Here is an 18,183-nt window from a genome sequence, read left to right on the forward strand (position 1 = left end):
CAGATGGTATCCAAATCGGATTCAACTAGATGGGCAGGATGTGGATGCTATCTAGCAGCAAGCTATCTCTCTTCCATGCAGCATCTCTCAGGGCTCGGGGGGTTTTTACTCATCACATTAAACCTCTAATAGGGCAGAGAAATGCATGAAACACTGCTGACTCCTCCAGCTTTCTTCCCACTGCGTTGATGAACAAAGAAGCTTTAGGCTCGAGTACCAATTTTAACCCTCATACATTCTGCCCTCTTCATGAATGAGCTCTAAGCACAAGCCTGAGATAGCAGGATTCTAACCAGATTTTTTTTTTTTTTATTTAATAGGACATAGTAAAATGCCATACAGGACCACACAATTGGCAGTATTTTACAGCAATGGCAACTCCTGATATTTTGCAATGCTGTCAACTCCTGCAACTTTACTGTGAATCTTAAAATACTTGGTAATTAGCAAAAATTGGCATCTTGGGATAAGCTTGGGCTAACCTTGATATCCATCACACATTGACTTAGAAAATATATCAGTTGGTTTCAGAAAATATGAAACATATAAATCCCCAGAATATTAGTAGCAAAAGGCAAATAAAAGGACCCTAAAAAAGCATAATTTATTTAAAGAATAATAATGTTTATGCAAAAGATTGGACGTTTAAAATCTGACTGATGATTTAAGACTCCTTTAAAAAAAAATTTCATTGCATTTCAGTCAACTTGCTTTTTGAAGAGACAGTTTACAATGTCAGTTACTTCCTGACTCTTTCAGATCATGCCACTGCATCTCTGTTGCATTCCACGTGACAAATTTCAAACTTGTACAAAACATAGAATCATAGAATCACCAGGTTGGAAGAGACCCACCGGATCATCGAGTCCAACCATTCCCATCAAACACTAAACCATGCCCCTCAGCACCTCGTCCACTCATCCCTTAAACCCCTCCAGGGAAGGTGACTCAACCCCCTCCCTGGGCAGCCTCTGCCAGTGCCCAATGACCCTTTCCATGAAAAATTTTTTCCTCATGTCAAGCCTGAACCTCCCCTGGTGGAGCTTGAGGCCATTCTCTCTCGTCCTGTCCCCTGTCACTTGGGAGAAGAGCCCAGCTCCCTCCTCTCCACAACCTCCTTTCAGGTAGTTGGAGAGAGCAATGAGGTCTCCCCTCAGCCTCCTCTTCTCCAGGCTAAACATGTACACATGAGGAACAGAAAAACGGCTTTTACCTCTGTAATAGGCAAACTGCAAGTAGTCATAATGGAGGGGAAGGAAATTTTCAATGGGTGAGATACGGCCTGAACGTGTGGCGAGCTCTCGGACACAGTCGTGTTTGCAGGCCAGGACTTGCATGTAGTGATCTGCCAAGAAAAGAGCGAGAAGACAGTCTGAACTGAGAAAGATGGTGATGGTGCTGAGACAGGGACAGAAAGAGGTTAAATCTCCCCAACTGAAGGACACAGAACTCATTCTGCTTTCGTTCAGCAGGTGACTGCACAGCTAGAGGCTCCTTCCCAAAGCCAATGGAGAGTCACAGCCAGATTTTTGCCCTACTTGAAATGCCTTCCTCCTTCTGTCAACCGTAGAGGGAGCTCGAGCATCTCTTTTGTGCGCCAGTAGCTGCTGCTTCTGTCCAGGAAAGCTGGATGGGTGATGTAGGTGGCCGGTAGCTCTTCAACCCCAAGAGCCAAACGAAAAGCAAGAACACCCACAAAGCCAGCTGAGAGGTGAAAACAGGGTGGCCACACAAAAGCCATCTCCACACTCGTTCCTTCAGCCCAACTTTAATCCTCTCCTTTCTACAGCAAGAAAGCTCCTGAGGGTACAGGGAGTTAAGAGGAGCTGGTGCAGCTTCTCAAGCACGGCTGAGCAAGGCAACTCTGCCGCAAGCCTAAAAGGTCTAAGGTGCAAATATTGACAGCAAAATCCCCGTGTCTGCTGCTTCTCAAAGACTTGCTGTCTCCCAGGGAAATGCAAGCACGTGGCAAACATCTGTCATTAGCAAGGTTTCTTAATTGGTGGGAGGCCACAATACAGGTGTTTTATCTGCTATACAGTTTCCAAGCCAACGCTGACATCCGATTCCAGCTTTGAGCCTTTGCTGCAATGTACTTACAAACTTACTTCGCTTGCTCTGATTCTGTACACCGTTAAAAACCTTAAGAAACAAACACAAGCTTGAAAAAAACATGTGCTTAGCTACCAAAGCATTTCTAAGAGTTGCCAAAAAAAAAGCCTGAGGAATTTGCAATGAAATCAAGTGGAAACTCTAAACAGTCCTCACATGCTCTGAGCAGGTAGTCTGAGTCTTCATCTGATTTACCATACACATCCATGGTATTACATTAAGGGAAGCAAGAAGGAAAAGGACATAAATAATTCTGTTGTAATTTAAACCTATTTAAGCATCCTAGACCTGGAATAATCCGCCACTGAGAAGCACTGCTTTTCTCAGTGCTTTCAAGGTACCCTTGAAACAGGCTATATAGACTGGAATCAATTCACTGAAACACTGTCCCTGGGCTGGAGAGATGTTTCATCTCCATGCAGCAGCACAGCAAACCAGCCTGGGACTGAAAAGAGAAATGAGTTTCGAAGAAACTTAAACACTCTTTTCCAAGTGTATTCATGTTCCCACTCCCTGCTGAAACATCTGAAGCTAAGCGCCCTTGGTCGAGGGGTAAACATTGTGCCACCCCATAACAAAGCACTCAATTCCCTACAGGAAAGCAGTTTCACTATGTAGCTTATTTCTCTCCGCCTGTCCTCACTTCCCTGTTTCTTTGGGTGCCTGAAGAGCCCTGGATTTTGGAGTTGCAATTCCCAGGTGTATCTGGTCAAGCCAAGTCACTGTACCTGCAGAGATCACTTAGCTTGTTCTCAATCCCAGTTGATGTGCTGGGCTGAGGAACACCACACCATAACCACATCTGAGCTCTGTACGGTCTAGCACAAAAACACCTTATTTGCTCACTGGGGCTGCAGCTGACTTGCACTGCACAGAAAAAAAATTTAACAGAGACTAAAACCTGTTCAATGAGCAGCAGCTTTCAGTAACAAGGAAGGTAGATTTTCTTTGCCACTGAGGGCTGCTCTCTTGGAGGGCTTAATATGGCCCTCAGTGACCTGTTCACAGCTTTAAAAGCAGGCATGATCAGCTGACAGCTACACTGCTACCAAGTCAGCCCTTACAACACTTGTCATATTTTTTGCATGGGTAAACACCCAACAAAAGCAGTTTCCCATTCGGTATGTTGGTGGTTTCTCATCTTGGTCATTTCAATTAGATTTCCCGTCTCGACACAAACAGAATTATGAAAACCCAAAAAACAATCTGCATCTGCATGAAGTATTTTCCACACAAGAAGCAAAACTCCAGAGCTTGATACAACTCCAAAACCATGAGCAGAAAAATAAGATTTCTGTCACAAAACAAACCTTAATTTATTGCTCTTCTTTCCTTCACAATTAATTAAATGTAATCTCATTTCTATTGAGAGTAAACCATTTTAATCCACCCTGGCTCAGAGCCACACATGCAAATCTGAAGATTACATAGCAACTTTCAATTGTCTCCAATAATTTTGGTGAAGATCATAATTAGGTGGGCCTCTACTAATGACAAATCAATCCCTTTGGATGGGGAGGAAATCTATGTTCTGAGCCTTTTTGGCAACTTTCCTAGCCATCTGGAGTGTGGCCAAGAAGACTTTGCAGTTTTCTTCATATGCACTGAAAAAACCAGAGAAAATATAAACAAGGAAGGGCAGATTCCAGTGAGGTGAGACTGTGTACAGGGACAAAACTGAGGCGGTTTATGGTAAAGCACCTACACTTCCAGCTCTTATGGAAACCAGCAAAGGCTCTACACATCTGGAAATACATTCTTCCAGCCCAGCTTCTATTCAGGACCAAAATGAGATGCTCTACTTCCCTGTCCTCATCACCTTCTGGCCCTACAAGTGCCTCCTGCAGCATTACTCACCAGGAGCAGTGATGGAAGGGAAGATACTTCACCAAATCCAATCAAAGGATCAAATTCAATAATTAAAAATAATTAAAACAATTCAGGGACAAGGATGAAAACCCTAGAGACACAAAAAGATCTCACCTGCAATAGCTTCGTAGAGGCCAGCCTTGTATTCCAGGTACTCATGCTCCTCAAATCTCTGTGCTCCCTCACACATGATCTGGCAGTCTTCATCTTCAGAGTAGTACCCTTTCAGTGCACGCTCCAAGAATTCAATGGCCAGCTCGTACTCCTCCTTGTCGTAGTGCCTTACCCCGGCACTGTAGTCCTCCTGTAAAGCAGGTAGGCAGAAGACAAGAGCACAAGCAGGTTATGCTGCTCGGACCAAAGGATCTTGCCCTGCGCTAGCTGCAGGTCACTTTCAAAAGCACGTATAAGCAGACTGGGGTAGAACGATCTCCCCTGGTACCTACCAGATGTAAGCAGTTACAGAATCACAGAATTGTTTGGGTTGGAAAAGACCTTTAAGGTCATCAACTCCAAACATAAACCTAACACTGCCAAGTCCATCTCTAAAACATGTCCCTAAGTACCACATCTACACATCTTTTAAACACCACCAGGGATGTCGACTCAATCACTTCCCTGGGCAGCCTGTTCCAGTGCTTGACAGCCCTTTTGGTGAAGTAATATTTCCTAACATCTAGCCTAAACCTTCCCTGGCACAACTTGAGGCCTCATCCTATCACTTGTTATCTAAGAGAAGAGACCAACACCCACCTCACTACAATCTCCTTCCAGGCAGCTGCAGGGGACGATAACGTTTCCTCTCAGCTTTGTCTTCTCCACACTAAATAACCCCAGTTCCCTCAGCCACGCCTTGTAAGATTTGTACTCCAGACCCTTCACCAGCTTTATTGCTCGTCTTTGCACATGAACACGGTGAACACTTTGAACACGGTGTCAAGGTGTGGCCTCACCAGTGTCAAGCAGAGGGGCACGATCACTTCCCTAATCCCGCTGGCCACACTATTGATGATACAAGCCAGGATGCCATTGGCCTTCTTGGCCACCTGAGCACACTGCTGGCTCATATTCAGTCAGCTGTTGACCAGCACACCCAGGTCCTTTTTCACCAGTTTTCCAGCCATTTGTCCCCAGTCCTGTTGTGCTGCATGGGGTTGTTGTGGCCCAAGTGCAGGACCTAACATTTGGCCTTGTTGAACCCCATACAACTGGCCTTGGCCCATTGATCTAGATCCCTCTGTAGTGCCTTCCTTACCTCAAGCAGATCGACACTCCTGCCCAGTTTGGTGTTGTCTGCAAACTTACAGAAGGTACACTTGATCCCCTCGTCCAGATCATTGATAGAGATCTTAAACAGAACCTACCCTAACACTGAGCCCTGAGGAACAATGCTTGTGACCGGCAGTCAACTGCATTTAACTCCATCCAGTTGTACCAAATTACTTTTAAGCCATCAATGGACATTTGGACTAGTGGAACCTTGCAAACCTGCATAAAGACTCTTCAGAATTTGGCTTGGCTTAAAGGAAAGCTCCAAAAGGCAGAGTTTGTTCTGCTGTGTTGTAATATGCACCTCAGCAAGAATGTCCTTATTAACGGATGGTGTTCTTCAGGCACGCTGAACCTCTTGTCTCCAGACTGCCTGTCACTTAACCCGGGCACTTCTTTGCCTCAGACTCACCATGTGCTGCCTGGCCTCCAGGTCAATCAAGCTGACCTTCCCTGCTGAGCTCTTGTAGTTCTCGATGTCCTGCTGTATCTCCATGTGCTCAGGGTTTGCCATGAAGAAAGTGTGAGCTGCATTTGCTGCCTCCTCCAGCTTGTTCAGCTGTAACATGACAAGACAGAACGAGTGAGTTGGTGATGTAGGACAGTAAATACGGCAGCTGATGCTGCACCCTGAGAGGGATGCCCCTACATAGGTATATACTACACAATTTTACATCTGTGGCTTGTGAGGGCTTTGCAATGAAATACTAAGGGAAAGAACATGAAGGATTTCTTCAGACCACTTGCTTGCAGCAACAGCATGGCAGAAAGTCCTTTTTTAATATGAAACACTGGTCTGAGCAGTAACAACTAGAGTGCGGGAAAAGCTACAGCTTTGATTCAGCTGGCCAAGGAGAGTCCCCCTGGAAATATTGAACCCACACCAAATCACTCAGCAAATCTGTTCCTGTTTGGAAAGTGGAGCTACCTGCATTAAGAAAACACCCTGGTTGTTTAGCTAGCAGCCTGATGCCTCCTTTCCTACTGCATGTAAAGCTTGGCAAGACTCACAAATACAGGGAAAAGACATACATTATTTTGGTGAAGTTCTCTTCCCTAAGAGCACAGAGGGAGCATGTTTTGGCTGCGAAGGAAGCAGCCAATGCCCTTTGAATCTCTGTTCTCAAAGAAAATTTCCAAGTGGCAAGTATTTAAAAAAAAAATCTGTAACAGGTTTCCTTTAGCTTTTTACCAAAACAAGGCATAATTAGGAAGTGTATCAAGCTGCAGAAAACAATTTTTGCATTAAAAAAAGAGATATATAGATGATGGTGGTTGGGAGCCTGGCTTAAAGGTGAGAGAAGTGAGGAAGATACAGAGCACAGCAGGATAACACACCAAGCCTCCTGGCACACAGCAAATCCCCCAGAGAAGCACTCAGTGCTTTCATTTGGGCTGTCTAGATTGGGCCTGGTGGAAACTAGAGATATCATGGCTGTTGAAAATCACTGGTTGAGCTTACAAAGGATGCCTGGGTGATTCTCATAGGGAGATACTGAATGGGAGCAGACATGCAAATCTACCAGAGGATTTATGAAATTGGTGCTTTTATTTTAGATGAGCCACTCCAGACACACTCTCACGTTGCTCACTGGGGCGTAGAGATGTTTTGAAAGCAGGTGCCCAGACACATTAAGATATTTTGGAGAAAAAGCCCAGCCATCACCACGGGCCAGACCTACACCAAACGGGCACTGTCCTAAACCCTGTCTAATGCTCCACTACTCCAGCACAGCCAAAATTGCTTGTCCGCCAGGACAAAATCAGCCAAAGAATCACGCGTGAATACCTCTGAAAGGACAAAGAAAGCTCCAGTCAAACAGCATCTCAACCCACTCCCCAGATCTGCCCTTTGAACACCAAAGCACTGCTGTGCTGCAATGCCCACGGAAACACATAAAAATTGCCTTGTATAAACTTCAGAAGTTTTTCTAGATTAGTCCTCTGCTGACAGCATATGCAGAGAAGCCAGCTTTCACTGCAAATACAAGATCTATTTCCAGTCCTTCGCTTGGAGATTTCCTAAGAACATCACTGTCCAGCATAATCCCTTGGCTTCCCAACAGGCGAGAAAAATGACTGTAAGAATTTTTTATCTAGGTCTGCCCCAAAAAAACCCAAACCTCTTCAGTGTAGAAACATTTATTTTTATTTCTTTTTTAAAAAAAAGGAACATTCCTATTCAGAAACATACATCCCATCCTGGAAAAGCTTGTCTCAACATAATCCCATCCTGGAAAAGCTCATCACAGCTGGGCAGCATCTGATACAGGATAAAGGACCAACCAGAGCATCTCACAATGGGAATTTTCAGGTCATGCTGAGTATAGGTAGGATTGCTGCTGTGGCTAGTAATTAGAGAGGTCTAGACAGGACAAGGGGTTTGTTGGAGGTACATGAGCTGCTAACTTAATCCACAGTACTGCTATTAAAACACTATCTGAGCTGCTCAGGAGAATTGCATTCTTCGACACCGCAGATTTCTATTCACAGACAGCATCCTGTCTGTGCAGACTTAAAAGGGACCAAATGCCTCTCAGCAAGGGAACCGGTCCCTTGAGATGCACATTGCAATAGTCTGTTGTGGGATGGGGTTTTTTGTCCTTTGACCTAGCTCCTTTACAGAAAGCTGGCAAAAACTGTCACAGATCCCAAGATGGGCTTAGCTCTTCCTAGATAAAATCCACACTTGTGAGATAGAAAGAGTCTGATTTCTAAATGCAACAGAAAATGCCTTTCCCACCCTTGAAACAAGGCTCATGTACCGTGTTTAGTGCTGCAGGCTCTTCACAGCAGAGATGACCTTTGGACTTTACTAAGCGCACTCAAAGCAGGACATTTCAACTCAACGCTTTTCAATTTATCATGTCCCATATTTGCCTCAGAAACTTTCAACTAACACAGAAAAGCCAACAGCTGCTAAGTTTTGGGGAGTTTTTAAGTGGATGAGCGTATATTAAAGCAAATTCCTAACTGGTAAGACATGTTCAGAGACTAGAACTGACATTAATTATAAAACACTCTGGGGAAAGTTTTGCCAAAACACTCTGAATTCACAAGGAGCAGGATATTTTGGTGTTTAAAGGTCTGGGCTGGGACTCAGGACACCTGGACTCAGTTCCTGGCCCTGTCACAATCTCACTGTGCAGCCATTGGAAAAAAACATTTTGTTTTCTTTGTGCCTGATTTTCCATAGTTTTAAACGAATAACAATAAAAATAATAGCCTTTCTCCCACAGGGTAATAATTTTGTTTATTTAGATGGCAAGCAACTTGGGGACCATAAGCACATATAAGCACGTAACACAAGGGGATTTTGATCTTTGTACAACCATCACTGAATGAAAATCAGCAAGGAAAAAATAACAACTGTAGAATCACAACCTCAGTATGTGCTCTAAGGTCTGCTTGTTCAATCCACTGGAATGAGATTGATAGACTATCGCTGCAGCTTTGTACCAAACACTATTTTGGCCAGAGAGGACACACAAAATCAGAACACCGGCCTTAAGAGAGCCCCAGGAACACTCTGTCCATTTTCATTTTACCATGCCAATGGCTACAGCAAAGGGAAAAACACAACTTTTAAATGCTTCTGGGTTTTGAAGCTGAAAAATATTTTTTTTTCCTCATTCAAACATTAGGAGTGTTTCCTTTCACAGAAAAACAGGAAAATTATTTTAAGCAGCAAAACCACAGATTGAAGAATTTCAGCAAATTGCAAATGCTGGGTTTCATTCCCTTCTGGGACAGTGTTGGCCTGGACGTCAATGGGACTGGAACTTCCAACCTGCAGTAATGGCTTGGACTATGAAGGCTGTGTTAAGCATTGGACAAGACCAAACACAGGCTGGAGAAAGGACCTTGAGTGAACATTTTGAGCATCGCTATATAACTGATGTCTATTCTCATAGAATCACCAGGTTGGAAAAGACCCACTGGATCATCGAGTCCAACCATTCCCATCAATCACTAACCCATGTCCCTCAGCACCTCGTCCATCCATCCTTTAAACACCTCCAGGGAAGGTGACTCAACCACCTCCCTGGGCAGCCTCTGCCAGTGCCCAATGACTCTTTCAGTGAAAAATTTTTTCCTAATGTCCAGCCTGAACCTCCCCTGGTGGAGCTTGAGGCCATTCCCTCTCATTTTGTCCCCTGTCCCCTGGGAGAAGAGGCCAGCACCCTCCTCCCCACAATTTCCTTTTAGATAGCTGTAGAGAGCAATGAGGTCTCCCCTCAGCCTCCTCTTCTCAAAACCACTGAGAAAATCCTTTACGGATCTTCCATGGGCTGCATGATAAGACATGTAATATAATTTTAACTATCCCTCAATAGTTCATCATCATTCTGGTACCTGTCAAGCTATGTATCAGTCAGTAAACTCCATGCCAAGCAATAGAATTTGTACCTGTAATGCCACTGGTACCAACCTACCATGATTAGGAAATAGTTTGTCTTGCTGGAACATGTCTAACTTGCTGTTTGATGTTATCATCGCTTTGGCTCCAGCATCACTTAAAGAAAAACACAGAAGATTCATCCTCATCGTTAACACCCACCCAAAACCAGCTCAGACTGGCTTGGCTCGGCTCAACGTGCAGACGTTTGCTCTGAATTCACACTTACTCTCACTATTCACAGACAAATGATTTCTGACCAGAGTCTCTCTCATGCTAGGTGCTCAGCAAGCTTGGCACAAGCCCCTAGCCCCTTCCCTAGGGAACACGGCGCACAACAGCACCACAATTTCAGCTACAACGACCCTAAACTTGCACCTCTTGACGTTTACTCTCTGGTACTTGGCAGTGGGGCTAAGGCGAAACAGCTGTCGTGCCAGGTCTGCGAGACAAGCATCACACAGCTTCACAGTCTGTTCTCGCAGCTGGGAGCATGGTGGGCTGCACCACCAACACTTTGCTCACACTGAACACTGACGTAGTGCCATGTGTGGGGGGAAGCAGGTGTAGCCAGAACATCTACAGGTGCTCAGATGCTCCCGGCTCACTCTGCAGTTTTCACGGCAAAAGCAAGGCTAAAAGAGCTGCAAAACTTAGAGGATTTTAGAGAGAATGTAGCCAAAGCAAGGTCAATTCTGACTGCCTGAGACACAGGGTCATAGGGCATGATATAAGCAAGACTTTAGACTATTATTGATGATCATCTCCCAGTTCACCGAACATGTTATCAGATATTGGCAGCTGTCACGCATTCTGTGTGACTGTCATAATCTAACCTGTTTCTATATTACTGTATCCTCAGAACGTAAGACATTATTTTAATTAAAATTTCTTTTTTGGAATGGGAAGAGAAGTAAGACTCGTACACTGGAAACTATCAGATTCTTCAAAACCCCAGTGTTTCTTGCCATGCCAAGAGCAGCTCTACCTGCACATAACCTGCATTAATTGCTGAATGCATGAGACTGGCATGGAACTTGTGAGAAAAATATTCGAACCATTCATCTGACCTAGAAACCAAAGTCTCAAACCTTCAGAGAACTCCTGGTTCGCTGAACAAAGTTTTTGGGTTTTTTAACTTTTCCATAACTCCGGTGCTACTGTGTTATAGCAAAGACTTCAGCGCACTAGGCTCCACAGAGAAGGGAGGTTCTGGAGTCAGTAAGCAGAGATAACAAGGGAAATAAAAGGTTCAATGTCATGAAGTATTAATCTCATTGTGTCTGTACAGAGCTTACTGCCTGAGCGAGTAGAAGCAAGTAGCAGTGAGATGGCTATAAATAGCATGTGATCTTGGCTTAAATATTTTATTATTGCAAATGGAAAAAGAAAAAAAATTCTTCAGAGAAGTTAATCAGAAAATTTTCCCTCTGACGATGGGATTGCACATTTGCAGAAAGATGCTTGAGCTGACTGCAGCCCATAACAGTACTTGCTGACCCCACAGAAACTCAAAAAACTGAGAGCAAGTCAAGCGTATGGCAGAAAGACCTTTATCAATTGTAGGGAATAGGTACAAAGTGACAAAAGTGTGAAGCAGCCTTTGAGTTCATTAACGCACTATCTCCTGCTCTCCGAAGAGTTTACCAATTTCTGCTTTGCCAAGTCAAGATAAATAGTGTTGGCCCCTGCTTCTTGCTATGACTGCGATCGGGAGCAGATTTGATGCCTTCCTGGAGGCTCCACATGCATCTATTCAGAGGTCTTATCCACGGGAAAGGAAACCTGTCTAATGTACTCTGATGACAGTTAAGTTGTAAGCATTCAACAGGGAAAAATTCCTAGAATACACAATGTGGGCTCTCCAGGCAAAAACCCCAGAACTCCTAGAACTGGGTTTTTAAAGCTTGGGCAAGAAACGCCTTGTAAATGGAATTCTGCCCTTCATGCCAGTAGGCAACAGCTGAGATCACAGACAGGAGCTGGCAGTACACAGATTTTAGCACACGACTCCATAAAAAAAAAAAAAAATCGCTTTTATCAGTTAATAGCTGGCCAGCTGTCCTCCTTCCTCCAGATGCAAACACACAACCACACTGCCAGCACTAGATGGCCATGCCACAGCCATGCAAAACACCCCACACCCTAGGAGGGTTCTGTGCAGCTCCTCCAAAAGCTGCATCCGGTCAGAAATGGGCTCTTCTGCTATTTTTAAGGATAATTTGAAAGTTAAGTAAGAGCTTCCCTTATAATTTTTACTGGAAGAGGTGCGATGTATTCAGCCCTTAGAATCTGTGCAACAGTCACCCATGAGACTTCCATACCCCAGAGTTTTCCTCGGTTAGGTAATTAGAGATGAGCCAGCAGCCCTTGGGAAATGAGTAGCATGGGATAAGCAATGCACTTAAAGACCAGCGGCCACAAGCGGTGCTAGATACTAAAGGCATGGGGTATAAAGCCAGCCAGGATTCCCAGAGCAGAGGTTCTCTTATGCATGTCTTTCCTCCTGTTGTTACACTAGCCCTGTGGCAACTCCAGCCATTCGACACCTGGAAAAGCATCAGTCAAAGATTAGGCCATGTGTTTTAAACCAATGAAATCAAGCAGCTGGAAACAAGCAGCATGTAACTATCCCAACCTCAGAGACCCCCAGCAGGAGTCCTTCAGGCCACAGTATGTTTGACAGATAATGAGCTTTCATGTGATATATTGACTGATAATAGAGAGGCAGGTGGTCCCCTGCAGAGACTCTTGGCAATACCTGGGAGAAGAGAGGTGAATCTTGCTAAATCCACCGGCAAGGAGCAAAGGAGCCCTTTACCCACAAAGGGAGGAAGGTCATGGCTGGAATGCTGCATTCTGATAAAGGCTAAAACTGATTGCATGCTTTTAGGGGAAAACCAGACAAGCAATCTTGGCATGCAGTTAAAAGGGCTGGGAGGTGCATCATGTAAGCGTGAGTCACAGGGGTAAGAAGACAGGACACTCTCCAGCAGCAGAGATGTCACAGGAACACAACAATACATAACAACTCTACGTTTCCACAAAGTCTTCCAAGCTCAGGAACCTGAAGGCATTTGATTTGGGCTAGAAAAAAAAGCAAACTCATCTGTGATGAAAGAACTGAAGCAAAGTGATGACAAAGAGATGGAATGGGAGATGCCTGGGAGAGGATCGCTGCATGGTGATTTTGCAGACAGACTTGCAGTGCCCAAGACCCCAACAAAAGTATAATCCACAACACAGACATCTGCACAGAAACAACAGTGTTTACTCTAAGGAAGATGGAGACCAAAACACACTGCAGCACTTCTCTATCAAAAGATTTTCCATCAGTAAAAGATTTCATTATAACAACAGTGACACACAACCTCCTCTCCCAACAAGGGGATAACAGCTATAGGGGTGTCACCGAAATGTTTAACAAATCCTACACAAATAATGGTTAATAGCCTAGGGGCTGTGCATGACAGGCTGATGCCATTGATGTGCCTACAAGAACAAGGCGAAGCAGCTCATTCTGGCAAGTTCTGGATCTCAGTACTTCTACCTGGAAAGGATCGATGGCATTTCTCCAGTACACTTGCAAGAAAGCAGCAATGCAACTCAGGGACTGGATCCAAAATTAGCAGAACTGTTGCACATTCTCCATTTCCCCGATTCTGCATTTTTCCTACTTTTATGCGTGTTCCCTCTCCAAGATCCATGAAGAAGCAGCTTTACAGTTTAGATGTGAATTTTCTCTAGCATCCTGCCTCCCTGCACATTGCAACTAGTACAGCTGCACTGGTTGATAACTTCAGGCACTGGGGCAGACTCCTAACCAAGCTGTCTCTACATTGGAATATCTATAGAAATAATTACTAAAACACTTAAGAAAAACAAAACAGAAAAATGCAAAAGAAACAGAAAAATTCTTACAGCAGTAACTTTCCTCCCGTTCCAGGGTTTAGCAATGGCTCAGCACCTTTTAAAAGAGTCAGACATGATGAGCTGTTGAATGTCCTTTGGGAGCCAAAGTTTCCTGTGAAAATGCTTGTCTGTTTCTCAACATCATCCAAACAGCTATGTGTGCCCCTAGAAAATGCCTTTCTGAGAGGACACAGGGATTACTCATGACCATCCTGCAGCCAGAAAGCCAAATTGGTCTGGTGATACAATTATACTCCTTTTCTGCAACTCTTTTCTGATGCAAACAAATATTGTCAAATGGGTTATCTAAGCCACGTCCCAAGCCTGAAGACTGCCTCTCCCTGCCTTTTCTTTGAACAACATGAAGAACATCTCCTAGAGAAGGTACTGACCAACGCTGCCAGGGGTTATAGTCAGTTTATTTTATTAACACCAGACAATTTGTTTGAAAAGCAGAATGCATAGCTCTGAGGGTGCGCTACAGAACTCTGCTGTCTGAGAAAGAGGTTATCTCCCTCCGCCCTGAGGCCCAACCGTGCAGCAAAGGTGGAAGCAAACAAACCATAAATGGCAGGAAGAAAACAGACTTACAGCATACCTATGTATCATCGCTTCCTCCAAAACTTTTAGCAGTTTTTAAGGAAATGTTTTTAATTACCATGTTTTTTCCAGACACGAAGTTTCTGTATTACCTTTTCCAGGGGCCAAGTCATAAACCAATGGATCAAAACTCACAACTGCTTAATGTTTGGAAACCATCATGATGGTGATGGACATTAGGACACTGCATACCTGATTAAATAAATTCTCAGATCACCATTCCAACTCAACAGGCACTTTACAAAGACTAAATAAGATCTACAAATTGGAGGTGGGCTCTGCTCACCATGAGGGGAACTGACTAATGCCAGGGGGAAGCAAACTGAACTTATGCCTTAAGTGACCTTGGACCAAGCTGCTGTTCTTGTAAAGAAACTTCTATGCTGATCTGATACATTCAGGACTACTGGGCCACTACAGCATTGAGGAATTGCATTTACTTTCTGCAAGAAAGCAATGCTTGTAGAGAAAGGGAGGGAAATAGTTCCGCAGGGTAGTCTTAGTTGGTCTAGAAAGCAAAGGAAAGGTCTTGCAAGGTGCACTACTACCTGTATGGGCTGCCAAGCTGGTTCAGACCAAATGCTCATGTATCCCAGGAACCTCTCCCCAACAGTGGCCAAGGGTGAACACATGTGAGGAGAGCATAAGGACATGGCAGGTACACAGAAACCCTCACACTCAGGGTACTGTCAGCAAAAGCAGCAGCTTGCATACTTCATGATTTAGGGTTTGCCTCTGGACCACTGTGCTTAAAAGCCACTGAAGGACCTGTCCTCTGGGGAGCTGTGTAATATTTTCTGGAAGACATTTATACAAGCTGCAATAAAGAAGGGATTTGGGAGATTTTAAGACATCAGTATCTTATTTTCACCAGCACAGAAATGTGGTTGAGAAAGACCTACCAAGAGGCAAGTTAGTGTTTTCAGAATACATGGGGGTTGCTGTAATACACCTGCACAAACATTTACACATCCGGGAGGCAAAAGCCATTGCAGCAGCACTGCGAATTTCTTCAGATTCCTCCAATGTTCATTACACTAATGCGTTTTCCCCCAAAAATGTATCTTCTGAAATGAAGGTAGATGACACATGGCAGGGTAGGGTGCCCACCACCTCTCCTCTCACCCAGGACAGTGAGAGTGTATCAGGTCTCAAAGGAGCTCTCTTGGAGGGCAGAATGAGAACGCTGATATGAGATGGACTGTATTGTTTTTACAGGATAGCAACTGCTAGGCATGTTCTCAGCAGAATCTGGCCCTGCAAATTCTGAAGGATAGGTCCTCTTTCTTAAGAGCTTCTGACTGCTGCAGCTGAAGTTGACACACACAACAAAAGCACGTTGAGGAACTCACCTTCATGCACTTCCACCTTCAGTTTACCCAGCACTGCTGAAGGAACATGTATTTCATTTGGAGAGGATGTAATTCTACCCTTGCAAATGTGACTCCTAGCCTACTCCAGAGCCCCAAGCTTTGATGAGTACTGTTACTAATTTGAGAGAGGGATTACTGTCTTTGAGAGGAGAGGAACACAAGTCTTCAGAATGACACCTCTGACACTCAGCCCGGTGGCATGTTACGGCCACTGCTGCTCAGGCTCCTGGTACGGCTCCAGCATCTCCTGTGGAGTTACACCAGGGCAAATTTGGCTTCTGCGAGGCCACATACTACTTGAACAATTGCCTCCATACATGAAACACACCACAAGTCTCAGCTGGATTTGCTGCCTCTGAAATGAAAACACTTTGCTCTCTTTCCCCAGACATAGCTTGGTAATCATTACTAAACACTTATCAACTAGACGGCCTTCATTTCCTGAGGGCCTGGACCTAATTACATCAGGAAAAGCTCTGCTTCAGGCACTGAGAAATGTTTGTTTCTGAGCCCTCCTCCGACAAAACCAAACTTTGCTCTGATTAGTAAAGTGGATGGGAAAAAATGCAGCCAAATCTCAAAAGGCAAACTGCAGTGATTATTCACAGAGATGCCCTGGCTTCACTCTATATCATTAAGAATAACAATAAAACGTCACAGTTATTCCATCTCCCCTCCATCCCATATTAATCTTAGCTGAGCCCTGCAAGGCCCCTGCAAAGAGGTATCATTTTCTCCAGCTTGCAGGTAAGGAGTCCGATGCCTCATGGCAAATCAGAACCAGATCTCAGTGTTGCCAGTTCCTAACGCAATTCCTTGGAGGAGTGAAACAAGCCCCCCCAGCTCTGTTTCTTTATCAGGACATTCAATCCAGCAGTGGGATGAAGGAGCTTTTGCCAAATGCACTGCACACAGAGCAGCACTTTCAAATCCCTCCTTTGTGCCACGGGGCCAGCTGGAACGTTGAGTTACAATCGTCTGTTTGTAGCAGAGCTCAGAATATCGCCATCAAATCAAACTGTTGGTTAATTAGTCTATAAAAAACGGTCCTGCAAATGCACAGTAATGGAGTAATAATGTCTGTAGGACCAAATCACAAGATCTACTGCAGCAGCAGCAGTTTCACCCCGTGAACTGCCCAGGAGCTGTTGTCTGTCTCGGAGGGCAGCCAAGGAGAGGGTGCCACATCCAGTGGGAGCCACCTACAGCCCACTTGCTTGGGGAAGAAATGCAAGTAGGACTTGTGTTAATGGGCTGTGCTTCCTCTGACCAAGTTTTTCAGGCACTAATCCTATTATCCTGTCTTGAGAAAGACCCTACATAATGGCAGAGCAGAGCTGTGGGCCCTACCAGCACTGCAGTTTTCCCTCTGCAAGAGCTGGTGGAACATTATGGGTGGGATGTGTCAGCTTCCAGTTTGGCCAGTGCACATGTGGCCAGAGGGATAACCCAAGAATAAGTGAGCACACATCTGTCATTGAGAGTGAACAAGAGATGTGCCCTCTGCACTTTGCTGATCAGCAGCACATCCCACAATTCTGACTCTGGGTTGCTCTCCTACAGGTATGCACCTTTACCTTTCTTCTTCCTCCCAGCAAAAAGCTGGAAATAAGACAGACCTATTACTCTGAGCCCATGCACTGGACCCCAGGGGACTGGTATAAGCCAGAAGGGAGGCCAGAACATCAGAGCCAGCACTTCCCCTTGATCACTCCACTGCTGGTGACCAAGATCAAACTGGAAACATCAAACAGCCTGAATGGCACAGGGCTAAGTTTTTTTTGTAATGCTCTCCTCTCCAGCCTCTCTAACAAACACGTGGCCAGTGATGCAGTTAATTTATAACTCACCATACACAATGCACATGGCTTGGAGATTGCAAGCCTGTGCCTGTATTTCCTTGTCATGCCTGCTTGGACTCTCTCTGCAGATCCAGCACACCACAGAAGTGCTGCAGGTTCAGGGTGCTTTGGCAAAGCACCTCTTCCCCCTGACACGTATTAAAAACTGATTCTGCAGTTCCGCTGTGCTTGTAGCGACTTCCGTGGCCCTTCAGCTATGTGGGTCTTCCCATTTCAGGCCAGCAGACAGCACTTCTGGGAGCACAGTGCTTTGTGGTGGGGGAAGAGTGTGGTCCTTGGGCAGGGAGGCTACTGGGCTCCAACACCGTGTCCCACATGGGCTGCTGCTCAGGCATAGGGGGCCTTGCAGAACAGGACTTCAGAGAGGAGACTTGTGTTAACATCTGCAACAAACACAGAGACAAAACACGACTCTGAACAGATAAATGCTTGGTCTGTGCAGATTCCTGTATGAGGGCAGATAGGATAGAACTGGGTTGGATGCCAGCCACAATCTGGACAATCTTAAACACATACAATGTTCAGCTCCAACTTCTGACACCCTCATGGCCCTACTCACTGGAAATGCTGTAGAGATACACTCCCCCACAACCTTCTTCCCATCAGGGGCTTAAAAGCACCCATGGATGATCTTCACTGCTCTATCCAAGTGCTGGCTCCTCAGTTTCTCAGTTGTCATTGGCACCAAGAAGCAACATCCTAAAGGATGCATGTGTCATTTGCAGGCACAAGGCAGGTGTTTATTCCATTACTGCTTGCTTTGATCTGTCTGCCTGAGATGGGGAAA

The 18,183-nt window shown here is 45.0% G+C and overlaps 1 protein-coding gene across 6 annotated transcripts in view; it reads right to left on the minus strand.

Moving 5' to 3' along the window:
• Window positions 1-18,183, minus strand: part of P3H2 (prolyl 3-hydroxylase 2) — a 71,604-nt gene that overhangs the window by 13,222 nt on the left and 40,199 nt on the right. For all 6 annotated transcript variants that reach the window (XR_011338150.1, XR_011338151.1, XR_011338152.1 and 3 more), the window contains exons 2-4: window positions 5,663-5,809; window positions 4,096-4,285; window positions 1,214-1,345 (exon numbers count right to left, since the gene is read on the minus strand). Coding sequence is in view for 3 of the 6 variants with exons in the window: in XM_069865414.1 (XP_069721515.1) it covers window positions 1,214-1,345; window positions 4,096-4,285; window positions 5,663-5,809 (469 nt within the window). In the remaining 3 variants the exon portion in view is untranslated. The remainder of the gene's footprint in view (window positions 1-1,213; window positions 1,346-4,095; window positions 4,286-5,662; window positions 5,810-18,183) is intronic.

The sequence above is a fragment of the Phaenicophaeus curvirostris genome, chromosome 10 (genome assembly GCF_032191515.1).
Source record: "Phaenicophaeus curvirostris isolate KB17595 chromosome 10, BPBGC_Pcur_1.0, whole genome shotgun sequence".
Lineage (NCBI taxonomy): Eukaryota > Metazoa > Chordata > Aves > Cuculiformes > Cuculidae > Phaenicophaeus > Phaenicophaeus curvirostris.